The sequence below is a fragment of the Aquarana catesbeiana genome, linkage group LG02 (assembly GCF_042186555.1).
Source record: "Aquarana catesbeiana isolate 2022-GZ linkage group LG02, ASM4218655v1, whole genome shotgun sequence".
Lineage (NCBI taxonomy): Eukaryota > Metazoa > Chordata > Amphibia > Anura > Ranidae > Aquarana > Aquarana catesbeiana.
In genome coordinates this window covers 563,454,193-563,470,114 of record NC_133325.1, presented here as the reverse complement: position 1 = coordinate 563,470,114, position 15,922 = coordinate 563,454,193, and the positions used below count along the sequence as shown (strand labels likewise).

Sequence of the window (15,922 nt, the reverse complement as noted above, 5' to 3'; positions counted from 1 at the left end):
GTTTGGCTGGATGATGGGTCCCGTTTCTGTGATGTGACACTGTATGCTTTTGTTTTCCAGCAGATCTGTTCTACCAGGTTGACGGAGCATATGACCGGCACTGTCATGTGACTAATTTACTCTATATAGGTTTTAAATGCCTTGCTGTAAGTAGCTGATGCATGGCCCTCTGATGATGCCACGTGCTTATCTGCCTGTACAACCTCCATTGGAGCCATGTGGATCCTCGCACTACCGCAATCGCCTACCGACAAAGGTATACAATATCTATCTATCTTTGGTATTCAAAGACTTTATATTGACATGCTACACCTGGTTTGAATAACTATTTACTGAATTATTTTGGCAGTGGATGTGGAACTTTCGTCTAAGATATAAATGTAGCTGTACCCACGTAAGGGTTGCTGAAAGTTGTGGCCCACTGGTCACCCTGCCCAGCCCGGCATTCACTTCCCAATCACCTTGGAGACAATGAACAGTCCAGATTTTTTTTGTTATTTTATTGAGGGATTTAAACTTAGATAGGGATAGGAGTACCCAGTAGAACAAACAAATGGTTGATTGTATTTTCAATCAGTTGGGACACTATATACACACTTTACAGCTCCAGTTTCCTCCAGCACAACATTTGCTTGCAGACTGATACTGATTCTCTCTCTCTCTCTCTCTCTCTCTCTCTCTCTCTCTCTCTCGACAACGCCTCCCCAGCTGGGCTGACCCCGGGTATTTCAAGAACGCCTGCCCCCTGCCAATCCTAATTGGGGATTGGTCAGGGCTCCTTGAAACACCCCAGACAGCTCCACCTCTCTTACCCGCCTCTCTTCTAGAATCCTCTAGAAGGAAAAGGGAGGTGACCGTGAAGTGATGATGTCTGAGTCACCAGCCTATTCTGAGCCACTCCCAGCCCACACAGATCAAAACGAACAGGCCTAGCTTTCAGCTAGGCCTGCCTAAATTTTCCTGCACTCACCAAAAATCTCACCTCTAGCACCTACCTATGTAGAGGGCGCTACATAAATATTATCCAATCTTATGGATAATGAATTATTTAAAGTGGTTGGAAACCTTTACAGACCACTTTTTGTTACAAGTAAACCTATAATAAGGCTTACCTATAGCTACCCTGGATATCTCCTAAAACTGCACGGTTTAGGAGATATCCCCTGTATCAGCATGTGCCGACGTCATCGGCACATGCGCACTGAAGCAAGCCGTTGCTTCAGCTAGCGTGCCATTACCGGCGGCTCCCAAACTAATGTGCGGAAGTAACTCCGAGAGCGATGCCGCCAACTGGAGCGGTGTACGGGGACCGCTACGGGGGCTTCGATCTAGGGTGAGTATTTTATAAAGAGCTAGTATGCGATGCATACTAGCTCATTATGCCTTTGTCTTGCAGGTTTTTGTTTTTTGGTCTTTTTTTAGTGTGGGTTTACAACCACTTTAACTGCATTAATATAAAATGTCCAATCATTATTAGAATACAGTTAGGATGTGTGTGAAACTGTCTATACTTTCACTGTGCAGTATGTTAATGATGACTGCATGTTGATGAGTGGACTACTGTGCCCAGTCATAAATATACTGTGGAACAGTTGTCCTTTTATAATCTATACACTGATCAGCCATAACATTATGACCATCCACCAAAACCCCTGGAGACTAGATTTCTGAAGGTATGCTGTGGTATCTGTTAGTAGCAGATCCTTTACGTTCTGCAAGTTAGGGGCCTCCATAGATCAAACTTTTTATGCCAGTTCATCCCACAGATGCTTGATTGGATTCAGATCTGAATAAACACTTCAAACTCATTGCTGTGGTCCTCAAACCATCCTTAAATTCATCAGACTAGGCCACCTTCTTCCATTGCTCTGTGGTCAAGTTCTGATGCTCATGTGCCCATTGTAAGTGATTTTGGCTGTGGGCACGGGCACCCTGACTGGTCTGTGGCTGTGTAGCCCCATACACAACAAACTGTGATGCACTATGTGTTCTGACACCTTTCTATCTGAATCAGCATTGACTTTTTCAGCAATTTGAGCCAAGTAGCTCTTCTATTAGATTGGACTACACGGGCCAATCTTTGCTCCCCGCATGCATCAATGAGCCTTGGCTGCCCATGCCCCTATTACCAGTTTGCTGCAATTTTGTCTAACCATTAGAATTTGGCCCTTGTTAAAGTCGCTCAAATCCTTATTACTTGTTCATTTTTTCAGCTTTCAACGCATCATCTTCAGAGACAATATGTTCACTTGCTGCCCAGTATATCCCACACACTTTCAGATGTTGTTATAATGAGATCATCAATGTTATACATAATGTTATGGCTGATCGTTGAATATTTCCTCTCATATAGTTTTGAGTCAGTTGACTTTTGCACGTTTCTGCATACATAGCTGTACGACTATGTAAGTGGATAGCTTTATGAACAGGCCACTACATGTGTGTTATAGAGTTCTGATTTCTTGTAAGGTTGCTCACGATTAATATTTCTTGTGATTCGGAGCAAAAGTATTTTTTCATTTCAAGGCTGAGTTTAACAAGCAGCTGTAGTTGCATTTGACCTGATACAAGTGATTATACATGTTACACTTTTGGGGAGATTTACTAATACTGGTGTATACAGGATCTGGTGCAGCTGTGCATAGTGACCAGCTTCTAAATTGAACTTTGACAATAAAACTTGGAAGCCGATTGGTTTCTATGCAGAGCTGTATCAGTTTTAGTAAATCTACTCCACAGCCTAGGTTTACATTGGAGCGATTTGGCATGCGATTTTACATGGTAAATTGCATGCCAAATCGGCGGCAATTGCATCGTCTGAATCGGTGCAACACCGTATTTCCCATAAGTAGTTTCTGTACTACTTTTGGAGACTTGAGGGTGCAATTTCCATAGACATCTGTGCAGCAACCCGCACAGATATCTCTGAAATCGCACCCAAAGTCGGGACTGACATGCGGGAATAAAATCGTGCAAGTTCAGCTGAACTCGCACAATTTCATTCCCGCTGTCAGTGTGAACCTGGGCTCAAAGTCTAACCTTTTCTTAAAAGCTGGTAGTGGAACATTGGTGCAGATGCTGTACATTACATACATACTGTACATAGGATCTATCCTGCACAAGGCACTTTTCTGACAGTTAACATATAGGTGCAATATGGACAAGAGATAAAACGATAATTCTCCCGCTCTACAAGACTCTGGTTCGGTCGCACCTAGAGTATGCTGTCCAGTTCTGGGCACCAGTCCTCAGAAAGGATGTGCTGGAAATGGAGCGAGTACAAAGAAGGGCAACAAAGCTAATAAAGGGTCTGGAGGATATTAGTTATGAGGAAAGGTTGCGAGCACTGAACTTATTCTCTCTGGAGAAGAGACGCTTGAGAGTAGATATGATTTCAATATACAAATACCACACTGGTGACCCCACAATAGGGATAAAACTTTTTCGCGGAAGGGAGTTTAACAAGACACATGGCCACTCATTAAAATTAGAAGAAAAGAAGTTTAACCTTAAACTACGTAGAGGGTTCTTTACTGTAAGTGCGGCAAGGATGTGGAATTCCCTTCCACAGGCGGTGGTCTCAGCGGGGAGCATCGATAGTTTCCAAAAACTATTAGATAAGAACGCGCCATACAGGGATATACAATGTAATGCTGACATATAATCACACACATAGGTTGGACTTGATGGACTTGTGTCTTTTTTCAACCTCACCTACTATGTAACTATGTAACCTGAAATCGTGCTGACCTGCTACTTTGAAATCGTGCTACAATTTTAAAGTAGCATAAATGTGAACCAAGGCTAAATCTGTGTCTGCAGTGGACATTCAAACCTTAATACCATAAATAATAACATAGTATTTGATCTTTACTCCTGGAGTATATAATGAGTTTGGCAAATCTAGAGAAATGCTTAAATAATGCATTACAATTTAATTAAACCCATTTGATTTAAGTTGACTAAAATGTACTGGAGATTTTAGTCGATTATAATGTACTGACTAAAATACGACAAACAATTCAGATGATGAAAATACAACTAAAACTAAAATGGCATTTTAGTCAAATGACTAACTAAAACGAAATTGTAATTTGATGTCACAATTAACACTGGTCAGGGGTGTGCCTGGTCTCCCCCCAGGTGTCAGCAGGGAGTATGGATTTTGTCACATGAAACTTACATATGTGGAACTCTGATCTGCCTGACTAAGGCCTGGTTCACACCTATGCAGGTTGCAGTTTGCATATTTCAGGTGCATTTTGCGTTTTTCAATACACATTTTTAACCCATTGAAGTCTATGGAACCAAAAACCAAAAAAAAAATCCTTGGCTCTTTCCATAAAATGCAGACGTGAACTACATCCATAGGTAACCATGTTAAATGGACTGTAGTGAGTTTCTGCAAAACTGAAAACACACTAGAAAATGCATAGGTGTGAACCAGGCCCTAGAAGCGACCAAGATGAAGCATTAAACCATCAGGCAAGAAGTAGTTTATAACTGGCAGAGGTCAGGGCAGTGACATTCCAATGGGAGCAGTGTCAGTGGTCATGAGGACTCACAGGACAGTCTGCAGAGCTCACAGAGACCAGCAAGAAACTTTGTTCTTTTACCTGGCAATGCTGCAGGTATGTCGGAATTTGCCTACATTCTAGTTTCCCATTTGTGCTGGAAGAAGACAGAAGCATGGAAAGCCAGTGGTTGGAAGAAGGATCTACATCTGCCTGGCTTAACTGATTCGTAAGTGAAATATTTAAAGTTGCAAATCTTTCTTAAAGCATAGAAAGCTGCTGAAAACATGCAGTCTTCCATCGTTTTCTTTCTCCACCATCCTGTTACAACATGGATGCATGGCAGTGCACTGTAGAATATTAGTCTTTCAGGCCCCCTTAATGCCACCCTTCTCCAAGATGCACAGGATCCCCAAAGATATGGGAGCCTAAAGCATCTCTCCTTGTCCCCCTTTCTTCCACCACAAACTCATGTCTTAAAAACGGGACATACTATATAGGAAGAGCAAGAAATGCCAGGAACACGGTTGCTTCTTCTTACAAATATTTATTTGGCACTAACAGCAGTGCTACATCTATAGTGTTTCGACCAGAACCTTCCTCATAGCAACAAGGAAGGCTCTGGCCGAAACGCGTTAGCACTATAGATGTAGCACTGCTATTAGTGCCAAATAAAGATTTGTAAGAAGAAGCAACCGTGTTGCTGGCATTTCTTGCTATTTTGATGTTCATGGGACACAACAAGCCTGAGCATTGATATTCAGCTCATTACTTTACAATTGTGTGTTAGAGCTTGGGTGAGTCTTTGTCTACATTACTATATAGGAAGAGTGGTAAAGTCAGGGAATCACACACAGTTAACCAGTGTGGTTGATTTACATGGTTGTTTACAACAATGAATTATGACCTGAATCTAGAAATATAGTGCTCATGCTATAGAGCCAAACAGTGCAATAACAAAAACCTGACCTCTGGACATATAATAGTAAGGGCACTTAGAATGGAATGTAGAAATTCTGCTTTTCCTTTATCTTTGTTAAGCCACACCTAAACAATGTGCTCAGGTGTTTAGGAAAAAAAAATGACAAAGCAAAGCTACACTGTAAACAGAAGAAAATATGAAGTCGGCAATAGCATATCATAATTTCCATTATTAACCGCACATTTTAACAGACCATAGTGGCAGCCATAGTACTGTAAGGCGTTATGTACACTAACAGCTCCTGACCATGGCCACGGGAAAACAACATGCAGCAAAACCGTAAACCACATTTTTGCCATGTTTTGCATATTCCTGCGGTCAAAATGTTCCTATTCATTCAGGAGAAGGAGGTTTAACCTCACCTAAACATGGCAGCTCCTAAACTCTGCTAAAAGCCTACGTGTACATGGACAGGTAAATGGAGATAAGTTTAGGAGCTTTGGCAAAAAAACGCCAAAAGCTCCTAAACTCAAGTTTAGGAGCTGCTGGGACCTGCCAGTGTACATGAAGCCTTACATTGTTTTTGACTTTTAAAATAAGTATATACGAACATGAAAGAAATCTATACTGGTGAGTCTGATCTTTGCACCCAGGTGTTCACTTGGTTCACACAAACACTAGGGCATATTCATAAAGCAGTGAATGTGGCATCCGCCAATCATTCACTGCAGGTGAATCATCTTGGTCAATCTGTTTGAAATTACAAGGAATATTTCACCACCAGTGACCGTTTGGTGAATGTCACATTATAACCCAGGGGTGTCCAACCTGCAGCCCACGGGCCGCATGTGGCCCAAGGCGGCTATGAATGTGGTGCAAAACAAAATCGTAAACTTACTTAAAAGGTTGATTTTTTTGAGAGAAGTTTTTTTGTAAAAATGCATTTACTCCTAGTAAATAAATGCGGCCAAAGAAAAAATTTGACAGTGTCTCTTTACTGGACTTTTATCTTTCCCAAAGAAAAATACCCACGCTTCACAATCACGCCTTAGTCATGTCATCAGTTTGCAGCAGCACCTTTATTTGTGAGCAACCATTTTCAAAGGTGGAGCACAGGAAGAGCAAAATTAGAACCAAAATATATCTGATGAGCACCTTTAGAATTAATTGAGAGTTGCTACTACATTCATCCAAACAGATATTGATTTGTTCGTTTATAAAAAACGATGTCAAATATCGCACTAATTTTATGTTGCCCTCCTTTACTTTTATAATGAAAAATATTACAAAAAAAAGCTTTATTACTCAGATACTGTAGGTACATTATCTATATGAGTGATCGTTAACATGGGATCTACCTGACCTTTTTTTTGCTCATCAGATCCCTCCTACTACCAGCATAGCTCAGTTTTGCAGCAAAGTAGTACTGAGAGATAGTTCATAAAACACAGGGGTGGGACTTGTGTCCCTTAAACTCCAACAGAGGGATTTTACAGCGAATACAAAAATCCTGTATTATTTTTCCTCCATTGATGGACACAGAAGACTTCCATGCCCAAAAGCAGTCCAACTGAGGGGTGGGCAACACAGCAAACAAACACTAGCAGGCCCAAGAAAACAACAGTGAACTGGGGACTGCCTGCAGCTCAAAAAGCCACCTACTAAAAGGACTTTCCGTATGAAGCTGGAATCTAATGAGGCTGCAACATCCACCTGGTAGAATCTAGAGAAAATATACGCAGAAGACCAGGTGGCAGCCTTGCAAATCTGGAAAATAGTTGCTAAAATGCTTAAAAAGCATTCACAGATCCAAAAAGTGGGCCTTGATGGGAAAGGCTGGAACCCGACCCTTGAGACTTTAGACTTGAATGATGGTTTGCCTAAGTCACCTAGAGATGACGGAACTAAAATCTGGAGGTACTCCTACAAGGTCCATCTGAGATTGTAAAAAGCCACATCCAGACAATGGAGGGATATTTCTTTTTGGTGAACTGGAGCCAGACAGAGGGATGAAAGAAAAATGTCCCTGTGGTTTCTGAAGTGCAAAGAGCATTACATTAACCACTTCAGCCATGAAAAGATTTACTCCCTTAATGATCAGGTCATTTTTCACCAGGTATATATATATATATATATATATATATATATATATATATATATACATACACACACACACACACACATTTTTTTGTTTCTTGTTTTTCTAATTTAGCTACAAATTTCTTGTTACTACCATAACCTACCACCAAAAAATAAGCCAAAATAAATTCTCCAGCTCCGGACTATCACAGCAACACCACATATGTGTATGTTAGTTGTTTTATGTACCCGTAGTACAGCCCAGAAATAATGCGCATTTTGCTGCTTTTTTTTTTTTTTTTATCCTAACTAAAACACACTGACTGACACTAATACTAATTTAAAAAATGCTTTAAAAAAAAAATCCTGCTCAAAATATACTGACCCTGACCTTTGACCCAAACACTAACCCTGGCACTGACCTAGATCAAACCTTGATCTAGGTATTTTTTATTTTCACACAGAAGGATGGAGAGTGAAAAGAGGGCGGGCTTCACAGTGACTGATCACTGTGACAGCCAATCAAAGGCTATCACAGTGATCAGGTGACCCGGAACCAGGAAATCTGGGTCCCTATCACTAGTACGGGACCCGGGGCTGCCGCGGCATGCTCCCAGCACAAAGGCAGATACACATATATGCAGCCTCACTGAAAAAACCCAGTCTAGTGAGGCCACATATATGCGTTTCGTCGGCGTGAATGGGGTTAAATTTGTTACATTTTCTCATTCATGTAGCATTGAAAAAAACAAACAAATAGAGCTCGCTGCTTATATCTTACTTGCTCTTTTCTGAAAACTCCAAAACTTGAATTCTCCTCTGTGATGTAGTGGGGACTGAAGAGTTAGTGTTTACTTTCATTAATGCTGTCTGTACTGTGCTGGCAGATCTCATTATTAAACACTGTCTGTCCTAACATTTAGTTAAAGTTCTAGAATCTTAAGTCCTGTATTGTATGTTATTGAGAGGAATCTTGGTGTGTCCCTTGTTTGTGGGTGGGGACAGATTGAGTTTCTTCTCAATTCAAATTGTTCAGAGTAGCTTGTAGCATTTTTTTAGGTTTGCCGTATGAATGTGAACAGAAACATATAGTAAGGATTTCTCAAATTTCACCACAAAAGCTTTGTCTTGTTAATTCAATCCACAGTTAGCATAGCTACTGTACATACATAACATGCAGTCTCACCTGTTCCATCTCCTCAAACACTGTTGTATTAGCAATTGATGCCGGTGCTTCTTCAATAATTTTCTGGTGACGACGCTGAACAGAACAGTCACGGCCAAAGAGTGAGATGGCATTTCCATACTGATCAGCAAGAATTTGTACTTCCAGGTGCCGTGACTGCTTGGCCAATCTCATCACAAAAATTGGAGACCCAGGAACTTCCGTCTGGACCTTTCATAAATAAACAAGTGTGAAATGCACAGCTCATTTCAAATTTCCTAAAAAAATATATTATCTTACATAATATCTTACATGGCAAATTGATAAAAAAAATCAAGGAGTAAAAAAATATGTTTATGAAAAATTAATATCTTAGGCAAAGATTAAATTACTGAAATATACCTGTAGCACCCGCTACTTCTTAGGTAGGTGCTAGAGTTGAGATTTTTGTCAGTGCAGGTAAATTTAGGCTGAAAGCTAGGCCTGTTTGTTTTGATCTGTGGCTGGGAGTGGTTTAGATTAGGCTGGTGACAGCTAGTTTACCTTCCGGTTACCTCCCTTCTGCCTCTGGAGGCTTCTAGGAGGAAGGAGTGAAAGAAAGGTGGAGCTGTCTGGGGTGTTCTAAGGAGCTGACCAATCACCAACCTGGATTGGCAGGGGACAGGACTCCTTAAATACCTAGAGTCAGCCCAGCTGGTGAGGAGTTGTTCGGGTGAAAGAACTGAGAGATGGAGTGTTAAGCTGTCGGGGCCTTGGAGGGGGCCTCCCAGTCTGGGGGTGTGACCTTGGGCCAGGGGCTCGGAGCTGTGAAGGAACCCCACACAACCCAAGGGGTGTCCTAAAAAGGAGCAGGAGAGGACAGCGGTGAACACTACCAGGTGTCGGTGAGTGACAGGCACATTCGGGAGAGCAGGGAGAGGCATGCCAGGAGTGGATGTAGAGCCTGTGGGAGAGACTGATGTTGCTGGCATTGAAGTCAGGCGGCTGCAACCAGGAGGGCTGTCAGAGTCTGCACAGGACTGACTGGGATCAGTAGTCCACCTAAATACAGCTAGCACTAAAATACTTTTTCACCATTGGTTGCTACACTAAAGGGGCCTGGGGTTCCTGCCAGCAAATGGAGATTTCTCAGGTCTGATTGGGTTAGAGTTGGGCCTACCATGTGCTAGCTGTGCCAGGAACCAAGTATTGTACAGGAGAGGGAAAAACAGTCTACAAATAAGCGTTGTGCTGGAGGAGGCTGGAGCTCTAGAAGATGTAAATAGAGGTTCCAATTGATCATCATATTGATTTCTGCCATTGATTTTGGGCATCCCAAAATTCCCTTACCCCATCCAAGTTTAATCCCTCAATAAAATAACAAAAACAAAGCTGATGGACTGTTCACTGTCTGGGAGTGTCTGAAAGTGAATGCCAGGTTGGGCAGGGTGACAGGTGGAACTACTACTTTCTGCAGCCCCTACGGGGGTACCGCTACATACCGACTGAAAAGAACAGTTGCTATGGCCTTGAACAGTAAGGCCTCATGCACACACAACATTTTTCTTTCTTTCGCTGGACGCCTTTGCTCTAGGGCAGTGATGGCGAACCTTGGCACCCCAGATTTTTTGAAACTACATTTCCCATGATGCTTGACTACACTGCAGAGTGCATGAGAATCATGGGAAATGTGGTTCCAAAACATCTGGAGTGCCAAGGTTCACCATTACTGCTCTAGGGTAAGAAAAAGCAGCTTAAGAACACGCCTAAAGCCAAGTTTAGCAAACATGTTTAGGCACGACAAGCTTTTGGGCGTTCATTCCACTGGCCAGAATATTCATTTATTCTGGCCACTGAAAGGAGTGAACACTCAACCACTAAACAAGCCCAAAAGCTCCTCTCCTGAATGCACTGGTGGTGCTTTTTTTTTAGCCTCTAAAACGTTCCTCTTCTAATGCAACTTTAAACACCTATGTATGCATGGCCACATAGGCCAACCATAGAGGTGCGTTTAGAGACATGTCAAAAGTGGTGTTAAGTACTGAGTGCAAGATGCCTAAAAGGTCCCATCGCTTTCAATCAACCTAAATAGAAGTCTCTGAGGCTTCTGTCTGCATCCATGAAAGCCTCACTGTATATGAAGCTGCATGTTCTACCCAAATACAGCTGTTTTTTGGATGCACTTTATAAGCCTTGTGGGCAACAAACAGCAATTTAACACAAATGCATGTAAACAAAAATAAAAAATTAAATCCAATAAATCTAAAGTCCCACACTTCCGCTGGAACATACTGAAACTTATCAGTCCTTAGATGTAGTGGCTGCATTCGTTTTTATTTATTAATTTATTTATTTATGGCCTATTAGGTTTAATTTTCACCTGAGGTTACTGCTAGTAACACTTCCTGTCCTAAGGTGGCAACGCTTACTCACTGTACTGTATGAATGAAGGAGCAGAGTTGTCACCTTGGGCTCCTCTATTAATTTGCACTACAAACAACTCACTTCATCTATATTAGATAGGGGAGAGAGGGGTTTGTAGTTCACAGAAGATAGCAGGAAAGGCTAGTAACTCGGTTTGAGATTTCTATTCAGTACACAGGTCATTACAAAAACTCAGGATTTCTGGCAGAATAAAGAGGTGATTTTCAGTTTTACAGAAAATGTACTTAGCCCAAAAAAAAAAGAAACTAATGCAGCCATCACATTTAGGATTGGTAAGCTGCACTATATTACATTTTTGTTCTTGGGTTTAAACATTTTTTTAATGAAAAGACCTGAACAAAGCTTTCCAATATAAACTAGCGTAGTAAGAGCAATGTGCCCAAGCAATGAAGGTATTCTGTTATGTAATGCAAAAGGACATTATTAAGGAGGCCATGATGGTCTCTGCATGCTTGGGACCCATACAGCAGATGTATGTGAAAGGAATGCTGATTAATGAGATCTGGAAAGCCCTGGGTCTCCTGTTGTCTACTAGTGTGGCTTCTAACAGTATTTCACCCATTGTTGTTTGTGCTAATTAACCCTGCTATTGTATGAAGGAGTTCTGTGTTGATGTTTATGATAATGTGTATTGTATAGTCAGTGAGCAAGGAAACGTGAAGTCTACCCTAAAAGGTCATATCTCTGAGTCACCTAGTCTGGGTAAATGATTAGATAACTAGCTCATGTTAATTAGGTTTCTGGTTACAGTTTTTATTGTAAGCCTGCTGTATATATTTGTGTGTCATCTCAAATAAAAGAGTCCATGTTCAGCAACTAAACAAGTATCATCTTGTTTTGTGCTTGTGAGCGGTTGGAATATCTGATATCTATATTCAGACTGGGAGGAAGCAGTATATGACGAAAGCACTCAAGCGGAGTGTGGGACGTTTCGTTACATTGCTGGGCTGGCGTTATATAAATCCTGTATACTGTAATAGTAATTTTTGTATTTTTATATTGGAGGACAGAGACTGTTCTGTCTATTATTGAGGACACTGCCAGAATGTTTGATACTGCATAAGTGCCAGATTTTGCACGCATCTAAATTCAGTTATTTACTAAAAGCAAATTGTGTTCACCTTGCAAGGGAATCTGCCTCAGACCCTTTTTGCCCTTCATAAATCAATCCCATGGCGACTACCAAATGGACTAGGGTTGTGGATGGGATAGGCCACTGAAAAGCTACACCCTCACCAAAGGGAAGAAAGAGGGGCGTTGAACATAAGCTCACACTTTCCAAAACAAGCTTGTGCCTTTTTAACTGCGTTTTGTTGGTGCTAAAAGCAGTATGGTGTTGGTAATACACATTACAACAGCATGGCAAGTTATTTATCAGTACTGTATTGTCAACTTCACTAAACAAGAACTCCACACCAAAAACAGCATGCATATTTTCTAATATTGAAATGTAATAATTTACCTGACGAAAAAGGTTGGGAAAATCTTCTGCGCCGTTCACTTTGCGAATACCCTTTCCTCCCCCACCTTCAGATGCCTTTATCATTACAGGGTATCCTACTTGCTCAGCAGCCTTTAACAAACAAATATAATCAGCATGAAAACCCCATGTGTTCTGCGCAGAGATTCAGAGCAGGTTACATGTACAAAGTATGTAGGATAAAAGCAAACCTATAAACTTACTAATGTTATATTTTATTAAAGCTGAACTCTGGGATAAGCAAATATTGTCTAAATACATTCATCATGTTTATTCTAGTGCCCCGTACACACGAGCGGATTTTCGCCGGAAAAACATCGCCGGAATTCCGCTCAAGCTTGCCTTGCATACACACGGTCACACAAAAGTTCTCTGAACTTTCGACTGCCAAGAACGCGGTGACGTACAACACTACGACGAGCCGAGAAAATTAAGTTCAATGCTTCCAAGCATGCGTCAAATTGTTTCCGAGCACGCGTAGGAATTTTGCGCGTCGGAATTTGTACAGACGATCGCATTTTCGGATAGGAACTTTTCCCGACCGAAAATTAGAGAACATGCTCCCAATCTTTTGCTGGCTGGAATTCCGCCAGCAAAAGACAGATGGAGCATACACACGGTCGCGTTTTCCAACAAAAAGCTCTCATCGGAGTTTTGCTGGCGGAATTTCCAATCGCGTGTACACGGCATTACTTGGATCTGGGTGTGCTTTGTGCATTTCTTCCAAGGAGATTTGAAAATTACAGTCACATTAAAGTAAAAAAAAGCTCTTTACCCATAGGTTAAAGTGTTGTGAATTGAGCCTATTGTATCTACACTGCCAATAGCTCAAATGCTTTCTTATCACCATGCTACCCGTGACAACATTGGAGTACACTGTTCCTGTACAGAACTCCTACAGAAAAGTGATTTTCTACCCAAATGATTGTCTTTTTCCTGAAGTACTGACACTTTTCTCTCATTACAGTACTGGGACTTACTCGCACTTAGCACCCAGGAAGTAGGAAGCGGGTGCAAGCCACTTGTCAGTTTCAACAAAACAGTAGCAGATGGAATTTTGCAATGAAATTGAAAATCTTTGCAATGTTTCTAAGTGACATGCAGAGAAGTTAAAACAGAGGCTAAAAAAATGTAAACTGTTATTAAATCTTCCATGGAAAAAATAAATAAAATGAAATAAAATTAAAAATCTAATAATAATAACAATAATAATAATAATAATAATTATAATAATAATAAATGTAGCAGCATACAAAAACGATTGATTCCTGTCCCCAGCCTTTGCAGCCTACCTTGGTTTTGAAAGTGTGGTGTGCATATTTTCTGCTCGAAGGGTATCTCCCTTCCCACACAGGGTTCCCTGGAGGCACCCTGACAAGTACAATCCTGGCACAGACCACATGGTTTTGTGCTGGGCTTAGGTGCATGCGTAGTACATGCACCGCTTAGACATTTATAAACATGACACCTGTAAGCGCTGCCTTATACTGCCAATGTGCTCAAACAGTACAGGCAGGGCTTTGGCGCTGTGTTTGAGGGCATGCACAGTATGACAGCACACATGGAATCATAGGACATGTAGCCCAAAGATCACTGATGTGCTCCTGACTACAAATTCATGGGAAACACTAAAGGTAGAGAGGGTGTGGATAGTCTATAATAACACTTTAAAGGCAAGACTGGGGTACAAAAAAAAGAAAAAAAGAGAAACAACAACATAGTACCTACTAAATGCATGGTGCCTAATGCTAACAGCTAGCTTACAACTTGGGTTTAATACTACCTCAATGTGAAAGAGCGTTTAGGACCATTCATAAAGAACCTGAGAAGCTCCGGCGGCAAAGAAAATGAAATATTTGACCCATAAAATGTGTAATCTTGTTGTAGGTGCTATTGTACTTTGTTAGCTGCCACTATTGTGAGAAGTAATTGTTCTTTAAAATTAAATTTTGGGAATTTAATACAAAAAAGTGCCTGCAAAAATAACATTTTGTAAGTCAAGACCAAATTTACTTTTAAGCTTAGCTGACCTGTGGTGGAAGAGGTGGAATAGGTGAATAGGTGGAAGAGGCAAATTTTCCCCATACAGTTACTGGTCACCATTGTTTGTCCCATCATCACTAGAAATACAGTCATTGAATACAAGCTTATTGATGCATTATTATTAATTTACCCCAAGCTAAGATAGGACCAAAAATACAAGAAAATGTGTATGAGGGGTATTGCACTGTACACCAAAGGTTGTGTGCGTACAGACTAAAATGATGGAAAATCTGGCCTTGACTGTAGATAAAGCAAATCTATATCTCTATCTTACATCTAGGAGCCAGATACACGTTAGACATAATTATAATACAAACAGACATGGGTAACACACATTCAAAATGCAACAGGGTACATATCCTCGTTAATAAAAAATTTTTATTTTGTAATTGTTTATTATCAAACTCTAGAAATTAACCTACCCTTAATCCATCATCCACGTCTTTTACATAGCCCTTTTCATAAATCTCTGCTGGTACACTTAATATACGCTTTTTAAGATCACTCTCCTGCCATTCCACTTTTAAACCTAAACATCAGAAAATAGAAACCAGAATTCAATTTCAGAAAGATTGAGTGCAAGGATAAAACACATTTTGTGCCCAATGGGATACCGTATGCAAGACACGTACAAGCTAAAGAGTAGGAGCAGCTATATTAAATTTGGAACTTTTACAGGTCGAACCAGAATTAAGTAACACTGTTTGGGCACTGTAATGTTCTTTCATATGCCTTATTGGAATACTAAATCCACTGAAGTAAGACAATCTCTAGACAACATAATAAAATGATGAGTTGTAAAAGCACAGAGGTATAAAGGCAATGTTTACTGCAAAAGCATTTCTTATAGTTCTGCTCGAGACTTTTATTTTTGTGTGCATGATCAGGAGAAGCCTTGGGGCTACTATAGACTGCTGCAAGGAATCTTTGCACTTGTTTTAGGTAACCCCATCGTAAGCTTAAAGTAGGACACCAGCCAAAACCTAATTTTCTTATTGGCAAGGGTTAACATATTTGAGAAGAAAACATAATTATTTGGCGAACACTCTGGAAACACTAATCACCAAGAATCCCCTTCTGCCGGTATTCAGAAAATTATTCAAAACATAAAAAGAAACACAACCAGAGGAAATGCGAAAAGCCCAAGTTGTTTAAATAATAGATTCATTATATGAAAGCTTAAAACATCCAATGCATTTTGGGGGCCAACACACTCCCCTTCATCTGGGCTACAAAATAAATATGAAAAGAATGTACAGAATATCCGTAAACATAAAAGTACTGTATACACACAT

At 40.7% G+C, this 15,922-nt stretch overlaps 1 protein-coding gene across 2 annotated transcripts in view; it reads right to left on the bottom strand.

Moving 5' to 3' along the window:
* Window positions 1–15,922, bottom strand: part of ACACA (acetyl-CoA carboxylase alpha) — a 571,750-nt gene that overhangs the window by 506,141 nt on the left and 49,687 nt on the right. For both annotated transcript variants that reach the window (XM_073616063.1, XM_073616061.1), the window contains exons 8-10: window positions 15,050–15,156; window positions 12,567–12,677; window positions 8,702–8,911 (exon numbers count right to left, since the gene is read on the bottom strand). In XM_073616063.1, coding sequence (XP_073472164.1) covers window positions 8,702–8,911; window positions 12,567–12,677; window positions 15,050–15,156 — 428 coding nt within the window. The remainder of the gene's footprint in view (window positions 1–8,701; window positions 8,912–12,566; window positions 12,678–15,049; window positions 15,157–15,922) is intronic.